At 42.1% G+C, this 12,061-nt stretch overlaps 2 protein-coding genes across 4 annotated transcripts in view; one reads left to right on the top strand and one right to left on the bottom strand.

Annotated features, from left to right (window-relative positions):
- Positions 1–4,901, bottom strand: part of PEX11A (peroxisomal biogenesis factor 11 alpha) — a 42,562-nt gene extending 37,661 nt beyond the window's left edge. Inside the window, exon 1 of the mRNA XM_069222688.1 lies at positions 4,605–4,901. Coding sequence (XP_069078789.1) covers positions 4,605–4,660 — 56 coding nt within the window. The 5' untranslated portion in view covers positions 4,661–4,901. The remainder of the gene's footprint in view (positions 1–4,604) is intronic.
- Positions 4,902–5,547: 646 nt separating this feature from the next.
- Positions 5,548–12,061, top strand: part of WDR93 (WD repeat domain 93) — a 360,263-nt gene continuing 353,749 nt past the window's right edge. For 2 of the 3 annotated variants that reach the window (XM_069222687.1, XM_069222684.1), the window contains exon 1: positions 5,548–5,737. The gene's annotated coding sequence lies outside the window, so the exon portion shown is untranslated. Of the gene's footprint in view, positions 5,738–6,324; positions 6,385–12,061 lie in introns of those variants that run through there. The other variant, XM_069222685.1, reaches the window with a different exon arrangement.

Raw genomic sequence — 12,061 nt, 5'->3', positions numbered from 1 at the left:
CCGCAACCCTTGTGAAGATGATGGATTTTTAGATGCTGAAGAGCTTGGTAATAAAAAGGACCAGGAAAAATAGCCTGAATGGAAGAGGCTAGAAGACCTATTATGCGCGCTAAACAGTTGAACGTAAGCACTGACTTGTTCAAAACATGGAGAATCTCTTTCCTCATATGAGAAATTTTCTTTGCCGGAAGCTGGAGAATAAATTTGTCTGAATCTATAAGGAATCCTAGAAATTCCATCTGACAAGAAGGGTTGAGATCTGACTTTTCTTTGTTGATGAGAATCCCCAGACTCTGCAAGAGGGATATACAACTCGTTAACTGTTCAGTTAGGACAGCTCTGCCCTGATGGAAGATTAGGAAATCGTCCAGATAAGCCAGAAGTCTGACTCCCTTAGCTCTCATATGCGTTACAATTGGATTCAGAACCTTGGTAAAGCACCATGGAGCTATACATATTTTGTTAAAGAACATTAGCATATTAGGATCAATCACTTGGGTAGACAAGATGTCATTAGCTAAAGATGGTCTAGGACATTCTAATTTCAGTCTTTTACATAACAATTTATCCAAAGGTTGTCGTACTTTATTGGAGACATAAGTGGCAACATGATCACAAGGTGTCCACTCAGTGGAGTTTGGGTGACGGATAAGCGCAGGATCAAACATCGGTTGACCTGAAAAATCTAAAATAAATTAATTAGCATTAGAAACCTTTGAGGACTCTCCCAGTTCAGAAAGAGAAGTTTTACGCCTCTTCTCCACAGGCCCTGGCCAAATCATTAGGTCTGGATCCTCCTTATCCTTGTCAGAATCACCCAAATCATCATCCGTGTCTTCCAATTGTGTGATATGTAGGGGAAAACTAAGATTAGAGGACGTATCAGGCTCAGAGATGGAAAAATTTGAAGGAGAGTCAATATTTGCCTCAAAACTATCTGACAATCTTTTCTTTGTTTTTTAGAACCAGTTCCAGAGGTATCCAATGTTAATATTTTTTTTTACAGAAGCCTCAACAGATTTGGAAAAACCTGTCATAGAGTTTGACACATCTTTTTGTACAGAGTCCTTAAAGAAGGAATCCAAATTGTCCTTAAATTGTGCCTCTTTTTCTTCAGAAAATGTTTCCATGTTTATTTATCAAAATTTAATTATTGAAATTGTAATTATTATTGAAAAAGGTGCGGGCACAAAAGAGTTAACAGGTTGGAAAAATGGAAAGAATAACCCACCGGAATAGGAAGGGTTAACTTTCCTGAAACACCCAAAAGCAGGAAGTATTTGTGGCAACGAAGAAAATGGGGGCGTGAACTTGCACTCCGGAGCAGACGAAGGCAAGGCACCACCTGAGCCGGTTAAGAAAAAATAAAATAAAGCTTAGCTATAAGCGCAGGAACAGTGAAGGAGCCGGCAGCTGCCTCCACAGGACGCGACACACAGAGGCTGGTAAGAGAGCCACCGTTGGAAACAGCGGTTGGAGAAGCGCGTTACCAGACAACGACGTTCGTTATAGAACGTTGCGTTCAGATGACCAGTAGCGGTTTAAACAAAACACATAATAAAATACCTGCAACAACCATGCATACCTGTAATAATAATAACAACTATAAAAACATTAAACACTGTGAATAAACATAATGTATACGAAGAAAAGTGGTACTTATCTTGACTGCAAGCAGCAAGAAAAGAGGACTTGTTGCTCTCAGTCAAGACATTTATACTCATATTGTGTGCTGATTGGTTGTTTCCTTTATGACGTGTTTTGTAGTTTTCCAGCTAGGAATGCTGGAAGTTGTAGTTGTATCTTGGCTGCTATTGAGTTAAAAGCAAGAGAAGATAGCATAATAGGAGCCTCTGTGCCTTGTAATAAAATTAGGATTGATAACCAATTTGGGTCAGAGTACAAGCACTGGGGCCTAATCAGCAGGATCCCAGTGTACAGAGTCTCTAAAAACCAACAGCCTCCGTTAAACAAATGAGGGTGACCATGCCAAAACAGGCATTTTCTTACATTATTTATCATATCATACTCCTGGCACTGTGCATAGGGTGACCACCCGTCCGTAAATTTCACGGACTGCCCGTAATTTCGCCCTGCCGTCCGTTGTCCGTGATGGAAGACTTAACGGGCGGCATTTGTCCATCATTTTAGCCTTTCACCAAAAGGACAAAGGACGGCAGGGCGAAATTATGGGCAGATTAGTTTCCCCAGCTGGAATGGAAGGCAGGGAGTCTCCTGTGCTCAGAGGGAGGGAGGGGCAGACAGAACAGAAACAGACCTTCTTTCCAGGGTGTCTCCTTCCCCTGAAGAAATGCAAAGGTGGGCAACTGGTAAATCTGCAAATGTAAAGGGGCTTGAAAACCTGCATCCACTTTGACCAATAGAAGTCACTTGAAGCTTTCTGATGGCAAAGATATTTTCTTTTAGAGAGGTACTGCAATGGTGTTCTGAGGTGATCTGTGGAGTGTGTGGTTTTAATGGAGTGTTATAAAAAAATGTCAGTACTAGGTATAAACTGTATATTATTCAAATCTGTATTTGAGAAGCACTTTTTTTTTATTTAACCAAAATGTATTTGTGCATTTTGTAGCAGCCTATATATGATGTAATTGTATTTATATAGCTCTCACTATCCCTGATTAGGCATCGAATGCATGTTTAAAATAAGGACTTAAACATTCACAGTTCTTTCAGGGGCCTCCGTACCTCATAGTACTAACAAACATTGGCAAAGCCAATAGGTCTATTCTACGCAAGAGTTATTGGCTTTGCCAATATGTTTTAGCCATGTTATACACCAGAGTGGCTGCTGTTTATGGATAAAAGTTAGTGGTGTGGAGTGGAGTAGAGCAGCATAGGAGCAGTGGCAGAGAGCCCAGTGGTGCAGGGTACAGTGCAGTTGTTTAGAGTGCATTAGCGTAGAGTGCAGTGGTTTAGAGAGCAGTGGCATGGAGTGGCGTGGGACAGAGTAGAGTGGCATAGAGTGCAGTGGAGTAGAGTGGCATGCAATAGAGTGGCAGAGAGTGCAGTAGTGTAGAGTGGTGCAGTGGCATAGAGTGCAGAGTAGACTTGTGTGGCAGAGAGTGCAGTGGCGTAGTGTAGAGTGGTGCAGAATAGAGGAGAGTATAGTGCTGTAGAGTGCAGTCGCATAGAGTGGAGTGATGCAGAGTAGAGTGGCATAGAGTGCAGTGGCTAGAATGCAGTAGTACATAGTAGATTGGTGTACAGTATAGCGGCGGAGAGTGCAATGTTGCAGAGTAGAATGTCAGTGCAGTGATGTAGAGTGGAGCAGAATGGCACAGAGCAGTGGCGTAGAGTACAGTGGTGCATAGTAGAGGGCAGTGGGGTACAGTGCAGTTGTTTAGAATTCATTGGTGCAGAGTGCAGTGGCATAGAGTGGCATGGGGTAGAGTAGCATAGAGTGCAGTGGAGTAGAGTGGCATACAATAGAGTGGCAGAGAGTGCAGTAATGCAGAGTGGGGCAGTGTCAAGAGTACAGAGTAGACTTGTGAGATAAATGTAGAGTCCCAGACATACACTCTAGTGCTGTGAGGCTACAGATAAGTTGTGGGTACCTCACATCCTGACATTAGGTGTGAGACTGTCACCCACTCCATCTGTCCTGCCTCTTTCATTTTTTTTTTTTAGGTTGAAAGTCAATGGGTGGTTAAGGTAAGCCAGATGTTTTTGTTCAATTTGTTTAAACTAGCATAAGTTTAATTACCTTAATGTTTCCCAAACTGTTTTCCAGGGGTTTTAAAATGTTCAGAAACATAATCAAAAATTTGCTGTTACTTTCTCAAGAAAGATTGGGTAGACTTGGGTAGGGGTGATGGCCTTGCCGCAGTGCTGAAGGGCATTAATTTAGTACTGAACAAGAATGTAATGTGACACCTGAATGAGCATACCAGGAGGCAATCACAAAAAGACCTCAGTGAATAAATAGTGCTATGTTAAAAAAGAGTAAATAAACGCACTAACAACATAGTGAGGAATGGCCTCTCTTGCGTGTGTCTGTAAAATTGACATTTGTTCTTGGATTTTTGTCCTGAATTTTGACCCTTTGTCCTGAATTTTTTACAGTCCTGTCCAGAATTTGCATCAATGCCATGTGGTCACCCTAACTGTGCAGAAGGCTGGTAGTTTTATGGATGTCTATGTTTCGTACTGAGTTCAAATCCTGACTATATAACTAGCGCTATACTTGTGCAATAATCACCACTATATATAAAGAATTAGTTTTATACTCATGCAGTACTACCATACGTCCAAAACGTAGGAAAAGACAGAAAATTACTAATTGCCAACTAACATGAACTGCAGGAATTACGTTTTCTTAGACACAATGTGGAAATATAACATTTTTATAAAATTAAAACAATAAAGTGAATACATTAAAAATAAATCTAGTTGACAAAAATGGTTTGTGTTCAATATACACAAAAAGTATTATATCAGGTGTTCCGTCAGCGTCACCGATTAGCATGCATCAAATTACGAGGATGCCTAGAGTTGTTTGATTTTTTGAGCCGTTTTCTACAGATATTTCGGTGCCTCCTTGGTTACAAACGTAGAAAAGTACTTAGCCTGTAAGAAGGACTGACCTGAAAATTCTGTCCCTTCCTTGGCTCTGATTGGTTAAAGTGATAAAGGACTCCATTGCGTACACCAAATACAACAGGCAGTGCAGTCGTGAGAAGCTGGACAAGACAAAACCAGGCAGAACACAGAAATAAAATGTCGCAAGATCTGCAGGAGTAAACTTACAGATCCGCGTTGCAGCAATGACTCATCCGCTCTTTGCCCTCAAGTCACCCATGTGGTAACATTCCCATTGGGGCAGCGAGAAGCCCCAGCCTGACAGGTGCTCTCGTGAACATCGAGAGAGGACAAATAGGCACCCCCTTGAGACCAGCAAACGAAAACGCCATCTCGAAGGCTATTGTGCGCCACAGTTTTATTTAGCGCGAACGCGACCCAAAAGTATTGGGGCGCTTTACGTGATTACCATTTAAGTTACCCAAGGACGCATTTATTTTTCGGTAGGCACTGGAAGATTGAGTGATTTATCCAGAATCAATGGATGTTGTCCCGAATCACAGAATGTTGAGCCCACGCCAAGATAAGAGCCTGGTTCCCAGCTCCAAGGTCAGCAGCTCTGGGCCTTACGCGACATCCTCTCCCATCTTTTCGTTTACTTGAGATAAAGGTGGAGTGCCCTATAATTACTCTCTTAGGAAACATATGAACTAATTAAATTATTTGACATCGTAATATACCGATATAACAAAACACCGAAGTAAAAAAAGTACATGACTATCCGATAAAATAAACTAGTGTATATATTTAAAATGCCAGTTTCCCCAAAGAATGCCTATTACAAGATACATCATGGATATTTCCGTACCAACAATTTGGATGCCAGAAAGTAAACTCTTTTTTTCATAACAAATTTATTATACACAAACCCGTAATACGAAGAAAAAAAACACGCATATCATGGCCAGCCTTTCTTAGAAAAAACTGTAAATTTGAGCTCGTACTCCATCCACGATGTCCGTGGGTGCCTCAATGATTTTATCGCTCTAGTTGTATAGCAGATTTCAGCCTGCCAGGTAGCATGTTAGAGACGATTCCCCCTCCTTTTCAAGAACGAAGGCTGCTTGATGAGTCGTAGGCGAACTTGACGGCCATGTTGAAATAGCTGTGCTGACTATTTGTCTTCCTGATCTATGAGGTAAATTAGCAGCACTGTTCCTCAAATAGCCAATATCATCGTAAAATGCATCTTGTGATTTACAGGAATAGCAATTTTGTGAGAAAACATGTAGAAATATCATTATAAAACAGCATTCGGTAAATGTATCAAACTTACATAGCTGTTATATTTTGTTCATAAATGTAATTGTTTTCATTATTTTGAGCAACTTTATTTTTGTTCATAATGATCCCGTTATTCCATACCACGGTAGCTCACAATGTTCCAAAATGGCAGTCAGTGACGTTGAATGCGTCCCACCTGCCCAGCCGCGAAATTAAAGTTGAAAGACCGCAATCAAATAAACAGAAAACTCAGATTTATTTTTGTCCTATGATAGCGCACAACTTTTTTTGCACCATCAGAGCGCTTCCATGTGTAAAAGCCCACCCCCTTGTTCCCGGTGAACTCCTAATTACTCTTTTTTTTAAATTTAATAATAATTTTTCGACGTTCATTTTAGCTACATTATCGAGAATATCTTCAGTAACATATAAGCGTCTCTCTTAAAAAAAATGAAAGTTATGCTATACGAGAGCCATATTACTCGCGTAATAATCAGCATGTCTGGTAAAAGAAACAGACTTCCGGTTACTGTCACCATAGCAACTTGACAACAGACACAGGTGAGTCGCTGAATCGAAGTCTTATAAATCCCCCGAAGTTGCTTGTGCCGTTTGGTGAATGATATTATGGTAACGTCGTATTGGTGTATACACACTATTCCAGTTTCACGGATTTAGCCCATGGTTCTGTCCATCTCTGCGACTCTGTCTACTTTTTCCCGAAATCTTTCCCCTTCGCTCAGTGTTCAAATATATTTTGCACTATTCCCGCAGCATTAGCGCCAACATTTAGGGCCACATGTATCAAAGGGTTTTACCCATTCTGTGTCTATGGGAAAATTAGTTTGTACATATGGCTCCAAATACAGTTTTTTTTCTGGAATAATATCACTGAAGTCATGGTGTTGCTGTTACTAGTATCAATCAGGCTTGCCCACAGTCGGACCCGATTAAATTCTGGTTCCAGAATACAATCTAATGCCCGAACCAGTTCCTGTCAGTCTCTAGGGTTCGTCCAAGATAGCTCCCAGTGTCTTATAAGCAAAGATCTGCGCCTTTCAGCCGAAAGGGCACAGTTTGCGTTGCCCAGGAGACATACAGCTCTCTGAGCCCACCCCGCTACAACATCAGTTGGAAGGGGTGTGTTTGACTGCCTGGCACGTTCTGCCAGTTGAATTATTTGTGTAAGGGGACCTAACACATCCAGAAGTTTGTCCTGGCACGTCCTCCAGGATCTATCAATACCCTTCTTAGGGTCCTTCATGTATTTGGAGAAAAATGTACACAACTTCGGATCGATATCCGGCGTGGCTGCCACTTTGTCCAGTAAAGTTGGACGCGGGCATTCTGCTTTCAATCGGGTGCGCACCTCCTTATCCAGAGGTTGTCTAATCTTTGAGGCCACGTACTCAGCCACCTTGTGGTCTGGTATCCATTCCGAAGAACGAGAATGATAAATTCCCTCCGGTTCGAACATGTCTGATTCAGAGTCTCCTGAATCGAAAGGTTCCTGTAAAGAAGCTCCAGGACGCCAAGGGCGACCAGTCTCATCGTCCTCCAAAGAGGAGGAGTCCCCATTCGAGTCACCAGTGATGCCATTAGGAGATCCCGCATTCAGGTCCCATTTGTGGTGAAGCTTTTCACCCATTACGCCGGGTAGAAAACCCTCTGGGAGGGTATACGCTTTTGCACGCGCGCACCCTTACTGAAAGCGCCGGATAGAAGCAAGACGTCTTCAAGGTGCCCTGCGTCGCGCTTGCGTGATTTCTTGGGGGCTGAAGAAGATCCGCCTTCCGTCCCCGTCGTCCGTGAGTTGCGCCATGCTATCTCTAAGAGGAGCGAGGGCTTGAGATATAGCCTTAGAAAACAGTACATCCATCCCTGGGGGAAGGGAACGGTGAGAGGGGCCCTCACCTGGGGATATATTGGCGATAGACTCGTTGTCCAGAGTGGACTGCATCTTGTGACTCATAGGACCTTGACAGAACGACACCCGAAAAAATCTACAAAGGGTAATAAAAAAACCCTATCCACTTCTGTCAAATAACAAATAACCGAATTTGTTATAAATATAAATTCCTCCCAAAAGGGGTCAAATTCCACAGTAAACGGTGTCTGTGGGATAGGGAATGTAGCCGAGGCTGCAAAACAAATTCCTCAGGACTGAGGAATTAGCGTGTCAAGCGCCGAGGCGTCTCGAGCGCTCAACACGCAATTGAAAAATGTCAAGCGCGCACTCTCTAGAGGGCCCGACGCGTCTCCTGAGGGAAAAGAAATGCGCTTGGGCAGAAAGCCTGCTGCGCAGAGGAGACGCGTCAGAAGCTCCGTTTACAGAAATAATAACAAAGCCAAACGTGCGCTAGGCAGTAAACGCTGTAAAGATAAGCGCGTTATACAAATAATGCTCAGAGTCAGGAGGCACTTATCTTGTCCTGAGTAGTGAAGAAAGAGGAAGATTGACAGGCTCGAGGATATTTATACGGCCGGCAAGAGTGGATCCTCATTGGAGTATGGTTACCATGGCCGCAGTCTCGTGGAGCTCAATGCCATTTTCTGTTTCTTTTGTTTAACTTTGAACTTGCTGTTTGAATAAAGAGTGAAGAAAGATATGCATAATTCTCGCCTCCGGTCCTGACATAGAATTGCGGAGGGCAGGGCTTGGCAGATAATTTATGGGTTTTTGAATCTAACCTTTAGGCTTACCTAGTCTGCTGCACCCCTTCTCCCCACACCTACCCGACTCTTTTTGAGAGGATGTAGCGGCGATATGAGTTTGTAAAGTATTTGGTCTCATTCACCCAAAGGTTGAGAGAAACTAATATTCAAGTGGTAACATTCTGTAAAACCACTCCTTGACTTTTATTATAGTGGAAAGATTCTCAAACGGCACTAGTGCCATGCAATGACAGAAACATGATAATGGAAATGTATCTGTTTTCCTTGTAATTGGAAGAAAAAATATTTCTTGAATTCCTGAGTGTATGATTGAACAGTATTAATGAAAGCTGGAACTAAAGCAGATGAATTACTTCTTATTATGCTGTCACTTTCTATTCGACCAAAAACCTTCTGGTAGTATGAGGAGAGCCTTTTTCTGTATAAGTTGCAAATGGCAAAAATCGGCATTGTTTTTGAAAGAACACAGATCTGGCGTGGTCAAACACAGACCACACCATTTAAACTTGAATTGGCCTGCTCCTATGCTGTTCCAGACGCCCCCCCCCCCCAGAACAAGCCCAAAGAAGACCTGTCCAAGAAAACCTGTATCAGTGGAACTTACTGGCACGAGCGCACTGAACTGCTTCTGCACCATTTTACACACTTTGGAGTCCCTTTGCAGTGTCTTTTTGTGTTACAGGCTCACAGTCAGCAGCACCCAGAACAGACATTAAACCTGGATCGGTGGAAGCTGCTCAGACGACCTTTCTAGGGAAGGGGTGGATTCAGGACGACATGGAACCGGTACCTTGGGGAAAAAAACAAGAGAAACATTGCTAAGGGTATTAAAAACGTAAAGCAGGATAACAGTTTCCCAGCACTGGGTGACATCATGGACAGTTGCTCTAGGCCTCCCAGGGCTCAAGGCAGCCAAAAAAGTGAGGGAAGCCAACACTGAATTAGAAGTAGAGTCATCAACTGGAGTGGTGACAAATCAAAAGAAAGCCACTCTTAGTAAACCAGCACAAAGCAATCTGATATGCTCCATTTGTAAGACTCCTGTCACAGGACATCCTGGACCTGTAGTCTTTAGCCAGACACATTAGCTATGCTTCCTTCCTCTCTGGGCATAGGCTTTATAGCACAGCGTGGCTAGCATAGTCTATTTACACACAGAGTAGTTGCAGGTATTGCAACTGGTTACTCTCGAACCAAGCTTACCCTCAATGCAGACCGAAAGCTGGCTCTTAAAAACACACTGCATCGCATCCTATCAGAAATTAAAATTGAAAAGATCATACAACAGACAAAAACGAATTTAGTTAAATAGAAATTGGCGAAGGTAGATGAAAAGCTGGTTATGGTGAGGGATAGGTGGAGAGGTGAAACAGAGGGGAATTGTTCAGGCACTAGAAGGGGAAAAGAGAACAACAAGATTTCAAGTCGTTTTTGCATAAAGTGAATATCTAGAGTTATCAAAAAGGAAGTCAGGAAAACTAATGCTGGTAATGGTGATAAGAATAAGGGAAAATAAATGTCAATCACATATCCTAGGGGTATCATTTAATTTTGATAAAGGGGTAGTTTTAACTAATATCATTGGCTGTCCATCTCGTAGTCAATAAGATCATAAATGTCAAACTAAAGGTGGTATCCTGTGATGTTAATGCATTGAATAACAAATGCAAAATCAGAACCCTTTTGTTGTTATGTCACAAGAAACTTATTTTACATGAACAACAGAAAAACTGTGTGTTTAGATGTGCACCTGCAACACATACACGGGTCGTTATATTATTTTTAAATATGGTATACATAAAGATTACATCCTCTGAAGTAGGTGAGCAAGCCCTATGGGCCTGGGTCCTTTTGAAATGGAAAAAAAAGAAAACACAAGGTGATAAATTATTAGGAATAGAAGGAAGATAATCCGGCTCCACTTTATGGTATCCTGTTGGATCTGTCTTCAGTAAATGCCAAAATGATATTTAACAGAGATTTCAATTATCTTGTCAAGCGGTTTCACTGAGCACTAAGATATCCATAAGAAAAATTAGGCTTCATTGATTCATGGAGACTTGCAAATCATCATAAATCATAGAAAAGCATACAGCACAATATAGTATATTTACCTCCTTAGCTGCTTTTACAAAGATAATACAATTTTTTCTATTATTCGCATTAAGAATCTTTCCGTTCTATTAAGGACACGGAGGCGAGATGATCGGCGAAACCAATGAGATGGTCTTTAATAGGCTGGATATCGTGGGCCAAGGATTGATTGACTGTATGACACACACCAGCATCCAGGGCATAGACAAGGTCTTACTCAAAAGATCCTGCAGGATCATCCACATAATATTCATCACCTCCTTGAGCCTCATAGGTAGCCATACTGACTGGATAGAAATATATACCTCTAACGGAGCAGAAATCCAGGTGATGCAGGTCAAAGTGGGCAGAATACTAGCCCCGAAAGTAGGTTAAATCATAAATAGGATGTGGTGGAAACTCTGCTCAAATATAAACAGGTCCAACCTGTGATAAAATTGTTTCAACCCCAAGGAGGGCACACTTGGGGCTTGTAGTGGGGAGGAAACACAGCCAAAAGCTTTAACATGTTGGATATAATTATAGGGCTCCACACATGTGCAGTAGAGAAAGCTGCGTGAAATAGAAAGAGGACTGCGGGGCATCGCCGTGTGTGCTCTCTCCCCTGCTCCCGCTACACTGAAAGCAGGTCGTGAGCCGAGCTGCCGCCTCCGGGAGATGCAACAACGCTCCCAAGTAGCAGAGATAATATTATAAACAATGCGTGCTCCGCACGATTGCGAAGTGACAATAAAAAACAAGTCACGATCATCAATATACACTGTGTTCAAATAGAAATCGAAAAGCACTTAACTGGCTGCGAAGAAGCAAAGAAATAGGAGTTGTTTCATGGTTGTCAGCGTTATATAGGGGGACTGTTTCTATGGTCATCGTGTTGTGTATACACTTGAGATTTGTAGTTTTTTCTGTGTAAACTTTCTGATTGGCTGCTGATAAAAATTAAAGTGAAGGACGAGAAGCATCATCGAAGCCTCCGGTCCTGACATAGAATCAGAATGTTTGTCCTATTTCACCCCATAGGCTATAGTGGCAAGGATCCAGAGCCTACATTTATTTTTATACATCGTGCTTCCTGTTTTTAGAACTGAAAGCATAATTGGCAGGGCAATCTGAAACAGTACAGCCATTTCGAAGGTGTAAACCACACTTTGCCAATAGGGTTGTAAAGCATTTGCCCCTAGAATTCCTGGTGCAGCTGGTAAAAGTAAAGCTCACACCAAGATTTATTTTTTTACGACCAAATAGCTTGAGGTTAATGGACCCACTTTAGTTGTATTGGCTGTGCTGCTAAGATTGTATAGCCAGTGTTTCTTATTATCAATCTGGGTAATGTAGGGCCCAATAGAGGTATGGGTATCCCATAGAATGTTAAGCTTAAAATCTGAGAGGAAATCATTTGTGTCCTGCACAGTGAATATCAGTGACTCCTTTCATAGTGATCAGAGATCTTAAGTATGAGCTGTGAAAA

Source organism: Pleurodeles waltl, chromosome 3_1 (genome assembly GCF_031143425.1).
Source record: "Pleurodeles waltl isolate 20211129_DDA chromosome 3_1, aPleWal1.hap1.20221129, whole genome shotgun sequence".
NCBI lineage: Eukaryota > Metazoa > Chordata > Amphibia > Caudata > Salamandridae > Pleurodeles > Pleurodeles waltl.
The sequence above is the reverse complement of the archived record's forward strand: the minus strand, read 5'-3'. Positions and strand labels throughout refer to the sequence as shown.